The sequence below is a fragment of the Ornithodoros turicata genome, chromosome 5, assembly GCF_037126465.1.
Source record: "Ornithodoros turicata isolate Travis chromosome 5, ASM3712646v1, whole genome shotgun sequence".
Taxonomy (NCBI): Eukaryota; Metazoa; Arthropoda; class Arachnida; order Ixodida; family Argasidae; genus Ornithodoros; species Ornithodoros turicata.
Window position 1 is genome coordinate 79,418,703 of NC_088205.1, and position 15,970 is coordinate 79,434,672.

The following is a 15,970-nucleotide window of genomic DNA, read 5'->3' on the forward strand; positions in this document are numbered from 1 at the left end:
GACGACTTCCAAATGTAATGTACTTAAACTAAGGAGAAATGGGCTACCATGTTGCGGATGAAGCACCGCATAGTTTACGCTGGCAAAATGCGTTCATCTCTTGGCGTTGTGACGACGGAAATAAGTCGGTAAGCGGCAAGACGACATGTAAACAAAGTCACACGACCCCAAAATGACGTTTTCTATGACGTGCGATCAGGACAAGATGGCAGTTTTGCCAAAAGCACCCGCTTGAGGGTAGTTACAAAAATGGCGGGTTTGTGTCACCCCTGTGCGTTACTTGAATAGCCCAATGAGGTCGCTTTGCACACGTCACTTTTGGGGGCCACTTTGGCGCGCTACCGCCGCAACTCTCCAAGAATTCCGAAACTACTCGTTGGGGGCTCCCGTAGAGATTTATGTAACCGAAACAGGAAGGCGAGCAGTGATATGTCATTGGAGTGGGCCCCGATCTCGGCTTCACTTCTCAGAACAATAGGGCTCCTGTTCTCCTTCCTTCCTCCATGCACACATCGTTGTCAGCATACTATGGAGCAGTTTCGTTGCTATAGCACAGCCGAAGTTCGTTACAAACAACACTTCAAAGCAAGAAGCCTATGCGTTTGTCAAACCTAGAGCCACAATATGATTTTTATTGACGACATCCAAGAACAAATTCACGGCAAAAAAAAAAAAAAAAACTCTAGCCAAGGCGTTTCGTCATTGATGAAGCCCACAACAGACTATAACGTTCATCGCCACTAACATTACAAACATAATAGAATACTAGAGTAAGAACCATTTGCTGGCTGCGTTAAGTTAAAGCGCATGCACAGCACCCACGAAGAGGATCAACTTGGAAATCTTGTTCCGAATGAAGAACAAGAATGGGTGGTCAACGTTGAATTCTACGGGCTTTGGAATCAGCACCGAAGTAACTTTTAATTCGAACACAACCCCAGTGAACGCAGAAGCCTCACTTCCCTTCTCACTGACTTCAACCACGGCTTTGTGAATAACATCGCTCACCACCAGTCTACCAGATTCTTCAATACCGGTGAAGTTGGCAGCTCCTGAAAAGATGGATTTCGCTCCCAGAGTCTCCAGTTGTTCCACGAGACTGTAGTCGGATTCCAGCTTGAATTTGGGCAACTTCAAGTTGACGGTCGCAGTGAACAGGCGATCTACGGCACCTTGATACCCTGAAGGGGTCAGGTCTTCCAGAAGTCTCCGCAGCCCATCTCTCTCATGTGGGAGGAAGACAAGCATGCTGAATTCTTTTCCCGCGTAGGGTAACTCAAGGACGTCAGCCTTCAGATCCTCATTCCTGGCGTAGCTGTACCTCGCGGTTTTCAGCATGGTATCGACCTGCTTCGCCGACTTGCCGTAGTTGAAGAAAGGCAGCCTCGTTGTTTGACTTTCGATGAACTTTCGCTCCCAGTCGCCTTTAAAGTAGACGGCGTTCATGATGAAAAGGACAGTTGTGGGGGGCAGTTCGCTGACAACCTTGACGATCTTGCCTCTCGTCTTTGCTGACACCCACGCGTTGATTTTGGCAGCTACAGCTATGGACTCCTTCAGAAAATTGACTTCCTCAAATTTTGCCTGAAATACATGTTCCAGGTCTTTCTTGTAAGACTCGAGAACAGGAAAGCTCTGGTTTACAAGGACGGCATTGGCAACCTCTAAGGTAACATTCCTGTTCTGCTGCTGGAAGGACTTCTGCACGGCTGACAAGACCTCGTCTCTTCCGTGAAGCCCGGCCGCCTCGTACCCGAGAACCGCGGCGAGTTCCTTTTCTGAAACTCCTCTTGCACCGTGGTATACCATGGACATAGCTATGCTGATGCTGAACGGCGAGAGGAAGACATGGTTCTTGTCCGCAGGGAGCGCCTTGAGAAGGTTGAGTCCGAGGATGTTGTTTGCTTCAGCGAAGCGAATAGTAGCGTCATCTGGAACTGACAAGGCTCCAACGACGAAGGTGAGAACGAGAGCTGCTGATCGCAACATGGCGCTGAGGTGGGCGTTTTCGCGGGCGCCGTGCTTTATGTACTCGCTGAAATCGAGGAAGTACCGACGGGTTGCATCAACGCACTTTCCCGTTGAAGCGCTAGTATTTTCCCGAGGATATTTCAGTTCCAAGGGGCGAAACTGATATCCCGAGCTGTCGAGAGTGTGTTTGCTTTGTTGGCGGTTTCCCTGAGTCTGTGAGAGATAGAAGAACAGCACCTGTACGTGTTTTACACTCCAGAGCTATTTTGAGACGCGCTGTTATTGTCACATGCAGGATGTCCGCAACAAACTATGGAGTGAAGTTTATAGAAAAGAGAAATCTCTTTCTTTTCGTTTTTCGTTTTTTTTATTCTGCGTTAGCGCCGCGAAGCAACTGTGGCTATGAGCGGCGTAAAGACGTGGACACGTGCAGAGAGGACAGCAGGAAGGAGTGGGGGACAGGGGGGTTAGTATGCGTCCTGGGCCGACTTCAGGGGGAAATTGCCGACATTCGTCTGGAAGATCTTCGGAAAATCTGAGGAAAACCTCAGACAACACAGCCGGCGGTAGGATTCGAACCCACAACCTCCCAGTCTGCAGCACGACCTTGGCTACCACCAACCAGATGGCGCCTTAGCCCACTCGGCCATGCTGTTGTTGTTATTGTTGTTGTTTTTTCCTTTTTTTTTGTTTTTCGATTACAATGTGTCACGGTATATTCTTGTTGGCAGTATGTATATGGCGGCATAAGTGGGACACGTACTGCCGGCAACTTTGTCGGGCGTTGTCTTAATAAATTTTAAGGTTGACGTCAGTGCTACTCAGCAAAACATTTCCCGGTCGTTACCCTTCACCAATACCAGCAATCACAGTGCATAGCCCATGAAGCTAAATGGGCGGGGCAGTGATTTGCATAGAAATGTTTGGTAGCAGTTTGGAATGGTAACGAACAGGCAGTTTTGCCGATTACTGTCCTTCTTCAATAGTAGTTATCACAACGTATGGCTTCAGAAATTACGTAGCTGTAACACATCCTAGCTCAATCGAGATCCAGTGGGGGAAGTCATCGATACACAACCGAAACAGACACAACAAATCAAAGTCTATTGAAATCTTAAAGGGATCGTAAAGGCAACAGAGAAAACAAGACGTAAAACAGTATGTTCAGAAGCGGTCAATGTTATTGGAGATCAACAAGAATCGGATAAAGTTCAACAGAATGTAAACCAGGTACTAAAATATCAGGCATCAAACATACAAATCATCAAACGAACCAAAAGACTCCATTAAAATTTGCCAGTATGCACGACAACAACAACAATAAATGAAGAAGTGATGATGAATTGGGATGTTTCCCCGTGGTAGCCACAGGACCCTACCCCACTTCACAGTGGTTAATATGAGAGGATGAATTATGGTGAGAGTGAAGCGACGACAGGTCGGAGTTCTGTTTAGAGCTCTTCGAGGAGTCCAGTGGCTTGCATGAAAGCAAAAAGGGAGCGAAGAGCCCGGCACTGATGCGCAGGGGAGCTCAATGGGCCAAGTACTTTGGACAGGCTGAATGGTCTATGGTCGAGGAGCCAGTACGAAAGCACAAAACAGTCTCGTGAAGACCAACAAAACCTTCAGAATTTGAAACGCCCCATTAAAATCTGATCGAATCAAACAAAAGCCCAGAGCTATTCATAAAAAGTCAGTTAATGGGCGAGTAAATTCAAAAAGGTCAAGCAAATCAAAGCTCAATCTACAAGAATCCAATGAAATACATCAGAATCCAACGTAATGTGACGCGTTTTGGAGTACCCAGTTCTGACTGGGTCGGTACTAACCTCTCCACATTTTTCTTTCTTTTTCCAATCCAATCCAATTCAATCTAATCCAACGTAATGCAAAAGAATCAATTAATTGCAACCAAGATCCAATATAAACCAAACGGATGCATTAGATTCCACAGAATCGAGACGGATGCAAAATAGCCCAACGGAAACAAATAAGAAGTCCAAAAGACTCAGTTAAGAATCTCATAAATATCGATGTAAATCGAAAAGAACCCAATAGATATGCCACTAAGGTGCAATGAAACAATCAAACACCCATAATATCCCAAAGAAGAAAATTGGTTAAAGACAAGTCAATATGCAGGGGAATTTAGAAGAATAAAAATGAAAAAAAAAGAGAGAGAGAGAAGTTCACCATTAATCAATTGAATCCCCCAATTCATCTAACGATGAAAGTGAATTATAGTATCCCTCCTCGTTGTATTGAGAAGTGACATGTGGATTAATTTGGACGGAACTTTGATTAAAATTAGCGAGAAGAGCCATGCAGCATGCGTCGTGCCAGGGAGCACCAAAACCAACTCCGCAACGAAAACCATGAAAAACCACGGGGTAAGTCTCGCGTGGCACCTTATAGTCATACTGATCTAAACCTCGTCGGATTTCACATAAGCACATGTACAGCATCATGGGGGTAACATCGCCAGTCATCCTGCCGGCTACCGTGGTACAGGATGTCCCAATGAAGGCTACTGATTGATGCTCGCACGTTGTCTGTGATGGGTGCAGTTGGGTAATCCTAGAGCAAGAGGGGCCACTGCACTCCTCTCCTGTACCACCATCTTTTCTCCCCTAACTCTTTCACCATCCCCTCCTCTCCCTTCCTGAGTGCACCGATACGCCTCCCTCTATAGCAGGCTAATCGCCTTCCCCCAACATCATATACCCTTCCACCACCACCACCACGAACATATTGAAAATAACACCATATCTTGTATTACGAATCGCACACTTGCTTTATTTGCGTAGAAAGACACGAAGAAAAGAGGTCTTCTGAACGGTTTTCCAAAGCTCACCTCATCCAACTTATAAGTGCATATGTACGCGTTGTGTAGCACTCTACCGTAAAAGTGCTGAAAACATGGAGCAGACAAAAGAAGGTACATTGGGCGAAACTGATGAAACGATGCTTGATTGGATGCTTTCTACCTCAATGGTACGAGAATATTTTTGTGGCTGCTTTACCTGACACCATGTCTAATCAGTGTTGTCAGGACGTGAAGACTTATTTGAAAAAGTGATACAGAGGTGGGCCTGATAGGCAGCGTTCGTCATGCGCAAGACTTACGGCGCTATAATTCATTAGTGATTATTATTGTGAGACACGGGCGAACGGAAGAAGGCAGCTGCTTCTTCCTGCACGTTCAATGATTTACTGCAGTCGCTGGACATGTCGCGTTCATCACGTGCGTCACGCATCGGCCACTTACCATGTCTGAAAATAAGCCGAAGATATTCTCGTCTTTAGAGCTCCTTTTGACGTAGGGGTTTGCACGCTTTCCTGCACACACCACATCAGGGTCGTTCAGTCCATCCTGGTGTGCCCCACCCGGTGTCTTTGCTAAGGTCCGTAGCAGAGAACAGCCATATTTGTCAATGGTGCCCAGGGTCACCCGGCGTGCACACATTCTACCGGCACCAAGCGCGGAACAAGAACGATAAGAGATCTCTGCTCTGCGGTGGCATTACAACGTAACAGATATGGCGCGTGTCGCATGATACAGCCCCTTTGCCAGCCGAACGTGATGGTACATCCACGCGTGTCTCAGTTTATCGTGTAACGCAGTGTCATGGTACTAAAAGCTGCGTCTAAGACAGCCCCAAGCAGCACAATGTAAGTCGAGTACGATAGGGGTGGACGGTATGTATCTTATCAATGTTCTTTAGTTGCACGGGTCTGTTCAAGGCCTTCCATCTACCCGTCCACCCCTATCGCACTCGACTTTCAGTACCTACATTGTGCTGTTTGAGGCCGTGCACAGCGTGTGGAGAGGGCATGGTTTTAGAATGTGACACAGCATCTCAGGGTTGCCGCATTATCCTTCTGATGCATTCGCACACCCGGATACATACATCATCCCGCTTGATGCCTTGAGGAATGAACCCATTCAGTGCCTATGTTTTTTCTAAGTAGTATTTGCCCAGGCAGCACAATGTACAGAAAGTCGAGTGCAATAGGGGTGGACAGTATGTGTCTTATCAACGTTCTTTAGTTTTACGGGTCTGTTCAGGGCCTTCCATCTACCCGTCCACCCCTATCGCACTCGACTTTCAGTACATTGTGCTGCCTGGGTAAATGGTCGGAAACGGCAGGTGGATATCGCATAGATGACACAACAATTTTGAGACAACGTTGAAATTTTTCAACTGTTGCATGTTCGCCCCACGTGTAAATTATAACCGGTGTTTATGCTAGGCCTCGAGGGGGGGGGGGATATATTTATTAGACGAAAGAAAAAAAAAACGGGGGAAGGTCAGCCAAACGGGACGTCGGCTTGCTATTCCGCAACAAACAGAAAATTGATGAAGAAAGAAGAATAAAATACATAAACAAGAAACGAAGATGAATGAAGATGAAGAAAGAAGAATAAAATAAATAAAAAGAAAAGATGAAGAATGGAGATGAAGAAAGAAGAATGAAGGCCTAAAGCCCAGGCCTAATCTCAGCAGTTCCTGCCAACAGAGCTTGAGGCACTACATGCAGTACCGTCGATTGCTCAACCGGCACGAAAGGTGGAAAGAGTGGAGTTTGTATCATGAAGATGCAGATATCTTTAGCAGTTCTATGACGATGTCTGCGGAAATTGGAAGACAGGGTGTAAGTTAAATAGTTTTGGACATGCCTGAGGCGTTGTGTTGCTGTAGGTTTCGTAATGTTCCTATGTGTCATATATTATGCATGACAAACATACAGGAAGAAAAATAAATGTGTGGAAAATAAAAATGAATGAATTGATGAATTAATCAATTAATGAATAAGGGATCCTGCACTCTGTTGCAGCGCACCCGTTGCCTTTGAGCTGGATTCAGCCACGCGTTGGCCGATCGGCCCCGCGAGGGGGATGCGTTACGTCACGTACGTCGGGAACGACCATGGTCATAATAACGAGGGTTCACTGTAGAAGCGTAGGGTATATGCTGAACGTAGTAATACTGACGAAAGCAAATGAAACAAAATGCATCCTTCGTGACCGACAGCTTTTGCAGCCTGGGGCAGTGAGTGAATGTCGTGTTTTGAATAACGAATTCGTACGACGACGAAAAGCAACGTGTCCTCGTCGTTATGAACCAGCCAGCTAGACTGCGACCTTTCACTGTTATCGATACGTAGAAGCCATGCGAAATCCTGCTCAAAAAACCACACCGACCCAATCTTAACCTCAGCGTCTCAACTCCGTTTGTGGCCAATATACTAGTGTCCAGTAAGACCGAAACGGTCAACAGATGATGCGCCATGTTTACTCAGGACGCAACAACACTTCAGCGGCATAGTCTGATGCACGCACTGCCTAGGGCAGGTCCATTGCCCCCCCCCCTCACCCGGGACAACCCCATTCTGTGTAACCTAACCTAACCTAACCTAACCTAACCTAGACTAACTTTATGTCATAGTGATATACCCTAACACAATGTACTTTGTTCATTAATAATAATAATAATCCACCTACATAGGACCTCTTCCGATTATCAACTCTCCTCCTACAGCGGCTGAAGCTATCGCCATGGATATCACATTGAAGTTCCAAAGTTCCACACCACAGGGGCGACACAAACCCGCCGTTGTTGTAACTACCCCCAAGCGGGAGCATTTGGCAAAACTGCCATCTTGTCCTGGTCGCACGTCATAGAAAACCTCATTTTGAGGTCAGGTGACTTTGTTGACATGTCGTTTCGCCGCTTACCGACATCTTTCCGTCGTCATAACGCCAAGAGATGAACGTATTTTGCCAGCGTAAACTATGCGGTTCTTCTTGCGCAACATGGTATAGACCATTTTTCCTTAGTTTAAGTACATCGCACCGGCTCAGTGAGCCGAGCGGTCATTATCACATCTGTGGAAGTCATCAACAGTACGAGGCCTTATGTACAAAACTGCGCGTTTCACTACGAGATTATCGGATAAAAATAATTACCGTGATCGAAAGACATCCAAAACGTTGCGCAGAGACAACAACCGCATTGTTTACAAACGGTGTGGCCGCCGATCACGGGCGCTGCCATCTTTAAGGTCACGTGTGCCTTGACATTTGCCGTGACGTGCGACCAGGACCTGGCCAGGTCGCAATGCGTTCGCCCGGCACGCTTTCGTCTACGGAGCAATACATTGGATGCCACCCCTGTGTTCCACACGTCCATCGAAGAAGAAGGAAGAAAACACGGAAGAAAAGGATGGCGCCCCAACGGCTCTTCGGCAGAAGTAGGAAGCATGGGGCAAGTGACATGAGGATAGGAGGTGAGCTGTAGCTTCTTTGGAGATACGCCGGGGTCACGTTACCTGAATAGCCCAATGAGGTCGCTTTACGTACGTCACTTTGGGGGCCACTTCGGCGTGCTATACCGCCATAACTCTCCAAGAATTCCGAAACTATGCGTTGGGGGCTCCCATAGAGATTTATGTAACCGAAACAGGAAGGCGAGCAGTGATATGTCATTGGAGTGGGCCCCGATCTCGGCTTCACTTCTCAGAACAATAGGGCTCCTGTTCTCCTTCCTTCCTCCATGCACACATCCTTGTCAGCGCACTCTGGAGCAGTTTCGTTGCTATAGCACAGCCGAAGTTCGTTACAAACAACACTTCAAAGCAAGAAGCCTATGCGTTTGTCAAACCTAGAGCCACAATATGATTTTTTATTGACGACATCCAAGAACAAATTCACGGCAAAAAAAAAAAAAACTCTAGCCAAGGCGTCTTGTCATTGATGAAGCCCACAACAGACTATAACGTTCATCGCCACTAACATTACAAACATAATAGAATACTAGAGTAAGAACCATTTGCTGGCTGCGTTAAGTTAAAGCGCATGCACAGCACCCACGAAGAGGATCAACTTGGAAATCTTGTTCCGAATGAAGAACAAGAATGGGTGGTCAACGTTGAATTCTACGGGCCTTCTAATCCGCACCGAAGTAACTTTTACTTGGAACGCGATCCCAGTGAACGCAGCAGCCTCACTTCCCTTCTCATTGACTTCAACCACGGCTTTGTGAATAACATCGCTCACCACCAGTTTACCAGATTCTTCAATACCGGTGAAGTTGGCAGCTCCTGAAAAGATGGATTTCGCTCCCAGAGTCTCCAGTTGTTCCACAAGACTGTAGTCGGATTCCAGCTTGAATTTGGGCAACTTCAAGTTGACGGTCGCAGTGAACAGGCGATCTACGGCACCTTGATACCCTGACGGGGTCAGGTCTTCCAGAAGTCTCCGCAGCCCATCTCTCTCATGTGGGAGGAAGACAAGCATGCTGAATTCTTTTCCCGCGTAGGGTAACTCAAGGACGTCAGCCTTCAGATCCTCATTCCTGGCGTAGCTGTACCTCGCGGTTTTCAGCATGGTATCGACCTGCTTCGCCGACTTGCCGTAGTTGAAGAAAGGCAGCCTCGTTGTTTGACTTTCGATGAACTTTCGCTCCCAGTCGCCTTTAAAGTAGACGGCGTTCATGATGAAAAGGACGGTTGTGGGGGACAGTTCGCTGACAACCTTGACGATCTTGCCTCTCGTCTTTGCTGACACCCACGCGTTGATTTTGGCAGCTACAGCTATGGACTCCTTCAGAAAATTGACTTCCTCAAATTTTGCCTGAAATACATGTTCCAGGTCTTTCTTGTAAGACTCGAGAACAGGAAAGCTCTGGTTTACCAGGACGGCATTGGCAACCTCTAAGGTAACATTCCTGTTCTGCTGCTGGAAGGACTTCTGCACGGCTGACAAGACCTCGTCTCTTCCGTGAAGCCCGGCCGCCTCGTACCCGAGAACCGCGGCGAGTTCCTTTTCTGAAACTCCTCTTGCACCGTGGTATACCATGGACATAGCTATGCTGATGCTGAACGGCGAGAGGAAGACATGGTTCTTGTCCGCAGGGAGCGCCTTGAGAAGGTTGAGTCCGAGGATGTTGTTTGCTTCAGCGAAGCGAATAGTAGCGTCATCTGGAACTGACAAGGCTCCAACGACGAAGGTGAGAACGAGAGCTGCTGATCGCAACATGGCGCTGAGGTGGGCGTTTTCGCGGGCGCCGTGCTTTATGTACTCGCTGAAATCGAGGAAGTACCGACGGGTTGCACCAACGCACTTTCCCGTTGAAGCGCTAGTATTTTCCCGAGGATATTTCAGTTCCAAGGAGCGAAACTGATATCCCGAGCTGTCGAGAGTGTGTTTGCTTTGTTGACGCTTTCCCTGAGTCTGTGAGAGATAGAAGAACAGCACCTGTACGTGTTTTACACTCCAGAGCTATTTTGAGACGCGCTGTTATTGTCACATGCAGGATGTCCGCAACAAACTATGGAGTGAAGTTTATAGAAAAGAGAAATCTCTTTCTTTTCGTTTTTTTTTATTCTGCGTTAGCGCCGCGAAGCAACTGTGCCTATGAGCGGCGTAAAGACGTGGACACGTGCAGAGAGGACAGCAGGAAGGAGTGGGGGACAGGGGGGTTAGTATGCGTCCTGGGCCGACTTCAGGGGGAAATTGCCGACATTCGTCTGGAAGATCTTCGGAAAATCTGAGGAAAACCTCAGACAACACAGCCGGCGGTAGGATTCGAACCCACAACCTCCCAGTCTGCAGCACGACCTTGGCTACCACCAACCAGATGGCGCCTTAGCCCACTCGGCCATGCTGTTGTTGTTATTGTTGTTGTTTCTTCCTTTTTTTTGTTTTTCGATTACAATGTGTCACGGTATATTCTTGTTGGCAGTATGTATATGGCGGCATAAGTGGGACACGTACTGCCGGCAACTTTGTCGGGCGTTGTCTTAATAAATTTTAAGGTTGACGTCAGTGCTACTCAGCAAAACATTTCCCGGTCGTTACCCTTCACCAATACCAGCAATCACAGTGCATTGCCCATGAAGCTAAATGGGCGGGGCAGTAATTTGCATAGAAATGTTTGGTAGCAGTTTGGAATGGTAACGAACAGACAGTTTTGCCGATTACTGTCCTTCTTCAATAGTAGTTATCACAACGTATGGCTCTTGGCTACCGGCTTGCTCCAGACGCTGTAGGGTCCACCCCTGCATCTCAAGGACCATTGGCGCTTCTTTCATGTGCTTCTTCCTTTTGTGCGACGTGTAGCGTTGCGCAACCAGACGACGGGAGTTCGAGTTGGACTTGCACATAACTTCATTTTCATATTTCACATCTCATATGCTTCTCGTGTAATGGGGTAGGGTACTGCTCTCAAGCGGTGAATCACCCCAGGCCATAGTCATGATTTAGTTGCTGTTGTTGTTGTTGTATGGCTTCAGAAATTACGTAGTTGTAACACATCCTAGCTCAATCGAGATCCAATGGGGGAAGTCATCGGTATACAACCGAAACAGACACAACAAATCAAAGTCTACTGAAATCTTAAAGGGATCGTAAAGGCAACAGAGAAAACAAGACGTACACAACGACGACAGACGACAGAAGCGGTCAATGTTATTGGAGATCAACAAGAATCGGATAAAGTTCAACAGAATATAAACCAGGTACTAAAATATCAGGCATCAAACATACAAATCATCAAACGAACCAAAAGACTCCATTAAAATTTGCCAGTATGCACGACAACAACAACAATAAATGAAGAAGTGATCATGACATGGGATGTTTCGCCGTGGTAGCCACAGGACCCTACCCCACTTCACAGTGGTTAATATGAGAGCATGAATTATGGTGAGAGTGAAGCGACGACAGGTCGGAGTTCTGTTTAGAGCTCTTCGAGGAGTCCAGTGGCTTGCATGAAAGCAAAAAGGGAGCGAAGAGCCCGGCACTGATGCGCAGGGGAGCTCAATGGGCCAAGTACTTTGGACAGGCTGAATGGTCTATGGTCGAGGAGCCAGTACGAAAGTACAAAACAGTCTCGTGAAGACCAACAAAACCTTCAGAATATGAAACGCCCCATTAAAATCTGATCGAATCAAACAAAAGCCCAGAGCTATTCATAAAAAGTCAGTTAATGGGCGAGTAAATTCAAAAAGGTCAAGCAAATCAAAGCTCAATCTACAAGAATCCAATGAAATACATCAGAATCCAACGTAATGTGACGCGTTTTGGAGTAGCCAGTCCTGACTGGGTCGGTACTAACCTCTCCATATTTTTCTTTCTTTTTCCAATCCAATCCAATCCAATCCAACGTAATGCAAAAGAATCAATTAATTGCAACCGAGATCCAATATAAACCAAACGGATGCATTAGATTCCACAGAATCGAGACGGATGCAAAATAGCCCAACGGAAACAAATAAGAAGTCCAAAAGACTCGGTTAAGAGTCCCATAAATATCGATGTAAATCGAAAAGAACCCAATAGATATACCACTAAGGTGCAATGAAAAAATCAAACACCCATAATATCCCGAAGAAGAAAATTGGTTAAAGACAAGTCAATATGCAGGGGAATTTAGAAGAATAAAAATGAAAAAAAAAGAGAGAGAGAGGGAAATTCACCATTAATCAATTGAATCCCCCAATTCATCTAACGATGAAAGTGAATTATAGTATCCCTCCTCGTTGTATTGAGAAGTGACATGTGGATTAATTTGGACGGAACTTTGATTAAAATTAGCGAGAAGAGCCATGCAGCATGCGTCGTGCCAGGGAGCACCAAAACCAACTCCGCAACGAAAACCATGAAAAACCACGGGGTAAGTCTCGCGTGGCACCTTATAGTCATACTGATCTAAACCTCGTCGGATTTCACATAAGCACATGTACAGCATCATGGGGGTAACATCGCCAGTCATCCTGCCGGCTACCGTAGTACAGGATGTCCCAATGAAGGCTACTGATTGATGCTCGCACGTTGTCTGTGATGGGTACAGTTGGGTAATCCTAGAGCAAGAGGGACCACTGCACTCCTCTCCTGTACCACCATCTTTTCTCCCCTAACTCTTTCACCATCCCCTCCTCTCCCTTCCTGAGTGCACCGATACGCCTCCCTCTATAGCAGGCTAATCGCCTTCCCCCAACATCATATACCCTTCCACCCCCACCACCACGAACATATTGAAAATAACACCATAACTTGTATTACGAATCGCACACTTGCTTTATTTGCGTAGAAAGACACGAAGAAAAGAGGTCGTCACAAACAACACTTCAAAGCAACAAACCTAGCTTGCGGTTGTCAAACCTAGAGCCACAATATGAAGCTCGTCTCGTGCTCCAAGTATATAAGCTCAAACTCGGGTGGTGTCAGCCCAGCTAAGAGTTTCACGAAAGACTTTTTAACTTCTTCTCGGGTTTGCATGCCCACTGCCAGAACAAAATTTCCTTGCTGAATTTTCGCTTTTCGGATCTTTCCCATGGACAACCCTCTAATTGGCAACTGCAATGAATATTTTATTCCACCCACAAACGCGTTTCGGAGTAGCCAGTCCTGACTGGGTTGGAACTAACATCATATTTTCTTTCATCATCCAATTCAATCTAGTCCATGAATATTTCACGTTCTCACGTCATACTTCTACGTGAAACTCTCTGTGTGGATTTTATGTGAGGTAGGATTTTGTGCTCAACTCCACCAGAGATCAACAATGATGAACTCGTTTCAAGTAATTAATTGATCCTGCTCTTCGGCACATGTATACGACATGCAGTTCATGGAACCTCTAGAAGGGCCACGAAGCGACACTCGGTCACATTCCTAAACGTGGAACGTGTTCTAACTTTCCTGGTAACAGCAAGGCCTGTTACGTTTCGCTTGGGTCAGTCAGGACTATACGGTACGATAAAAACAAACGAGGATCATAACTTTATTGACAACATCCAAGAACAAATTCACGGCTGGCTACAAAGGACACTCTAGCCAAGGCGTCTCGCCAATGACGAAGCCCACACAAGACAATAACGTTCATCGCCACTAACATCACAAACATAATACAATACTAGAGTAAGAACCATTTGCAGCCTGCGTTAGGTTACAGCGCATGCACAGCACCCACGAAGAGGATCAACTTGGAAATCTTGTTCCGAATGAAGAACAAGAATGGGTGGTCAACGTTGAATTCGACGGGCCTTCTAATCCGCACCGAAGTAACTTTTACTTGGAACGCGATCCCAGTGAACGCAGCAGCCTCACTTCCTTTTTCATTGACTTCGACAACGGCCTTGTGAATAACATCGCTCACCACCAGTCTACCAAATTCTTCAATACCGGTGAAGTTGGCAGCTCCTGAAAAGATGGATTTCGCTCCCAGAGCCTCCAGTTGCTCCACGAGACTGTAGTCGGATTCCAGCTTGAATTTGGGCAACTTCAAGTTGACGGTCTCAGTGTGCAGGCGACCTACGGCACCTTGATACCCTGAAGGGGTCAGGTCTTCCAGAAGTCTCCGCAGCCCATCTCTCTCATGTGGGAGGAAGACAAGCATGCTGAATTCTTTTCCCGCGTAGGGTAACTCAAGGACGTCAGCCTTCAGATCCTCATTCCTGGCGTAGCTGTACCTCGCGGTTTTCAGCATGGTATCGACCTGCTTCGCCGACTTGCCGTAGTTGAAGAAAGGCAGCCTCGTTGTTTGACTTTCGATGAACTTTCGCTCCCAGTCGCCTTTAAAGTAGACGGCGTTCATGATGAAAAGGACGGTTGTGGGGGACAGTTCGCTGACAACCTTGTCGATCTTGCCTCTCGTCTTTGCTGACACCCACGCGTTGATTTTGGCAGCTACAGCTATGGACTCCTTCAGAAAATTGACTTCCTCAAATTTTGCCTGAAATACATCTTCCAGGTCTTTCTTGTAAGACCCGAGAACAGGAAAGCTCTGGTTTACCAGGACGGCATTGGCAACCTCTAAGGTAACATTCCTGTTCTGCTGCTGGAAGGACTTCTGCACGGCTGACAAGACCTCGTCTCTTCCGTGAAGCCCGGCCGCCTCGTACCCGAGAACCGCGGCGAGTTCCTTTTCTGAAACTCCTCTTGCACCGTGGTATACCATGGACATAGCTATGCTGATGCTGAACGGCGAGAGGAAGACATGGTTCTCGTCCGTAGGGAGCGCCTTGAGAAGGTTGAGTCCGAGGACGTTGTTTGCTTCAGCGAAGCGAATAGTCGCGTCGTCTGGAACTGACAACGCCCCAACGACGAAGGTGAGAACGAGAGCTGCTGATCGCAACATGGCGCTAAGGTGGGCGTTTTCGCGGGCGCCGTGCTTTATGTACTCGCTGAAATCGAGGAAGTACCAACGGGTTGCACCAACGCACTTTCCCGTTGAAGCGCTAGTATTTTCCCGAGGATATTTCACTTCCAAGGAGCGAAACTGATATCCCGAGCTGTCCAGAGTGTGTTTGCTTTGTTGGCGGTTTCCCTGAGTCTGTGAGAGATAGAAGAACAGCACCTGTACGTGTTTTACACTCCAGAGCTATTTTGAGACGCGCTGTTATTGTCACATGCAGGATGTCCGCAACAAACTATGGAGTGAAGTTTATAGAAAAGAGAAATCTCTTTCTTTTCGTTTTTTTTATTCTGTGTTATCGCCGCGAAGCAACTGTGGCTATGAGCGGCGTAAAGACGTGGACACGTGCAGAGAGGACAGCAGGAAGGAGTGGGGGACAGGGGGGTTAGTATGCGTCCTGGGCCGACTTCAGGGGGAAATTGCCGACATTCGTCTGGAAGATCTTCGGAAAATCTGAGGAAAACCTCAGACAACACAGCCGGCGGTAGGATTCGAACCCACAACCTCCCAGTCTGCAGCACGACCTTGGCTACCACCAACCAGATGGCGCCTTAGCCCACTCGGCCATGCTGTTGTTGCTATTGTTGTTGTTTTTTCCTTTTTTGTTTGTTTTTCGATTACAATGTGTCACGGTATATTCTTGTTGGCAGTATGTATATGGCGGCATAAGTGGGACACGTACTGCCGGCAACTTTGTCGGGCGTTGTCTTAATAAATTTTAAGGTTGACGTCAGTGCTACTCAGCCAAACATTTCCCGGTCGTTACCCTTCACCAATACCAGCAATCACAGTGCATA

General features: G+C 47.0%; 4 protein-coding genes across 4 annotated transcripts in view; all 4 read right to left on the minus strand.

The window, feature by feature from the left end:
• The window catches only part of LOC135394914 (uncharacterized), a 297,537-nt gene that overhangs the window by 222,256 nt on the left and 59,311 nt on the right, over nt 1-15,970 (minus strand). The window lies entirely within an intron of this gene.
• On the minus strand, nt 613-2,071 carry LOC135396221 (intracellular coagulation inhibitor 1-like). Its single transcript, XM_064627247.1, has one exon. The coding sequence runs from the start codon at nt 1,987-1,989 to the stop codon at nt 799-801; it is 1,191 nt and encodes a 396-aa protein (XP_064483317.1). The 5' UTR covers nt 1,990-2,071; the 3' UTR covers nt 613-798.
• Nucleotides 8,638-10,119, minus strand: LOC135396222 (intracellular coagulation inhibitor 1-like). Its single transcript, XM_064627248.1, has one exon. It carries the CDS (start codon nt 10,010-10,012, stop codon nt 8,822-8,824), a length of 1,191 nt encoding a protein of 396 aa, XP_064483318.1. The 5' UTR covers nt 10,013-10,119; the 3' UTR covers nt 8,638-8,821.
• LOC135396223 (intracellular coagulation inhibitor 1-like) lies at nt 13,732-15,138 on the minus strand. The gene has a single exon (XM_064627249.1). It carries the CDS (start codon nt 15,114-15,116, stop codon nt 13,926-13,928), a length of 1,191 nt encoding a protein of 396 aa, XP_064483319.1. The 5' UTR covers nt 15,117-15,138; the 3' UTR covers nt 13,732-13,925.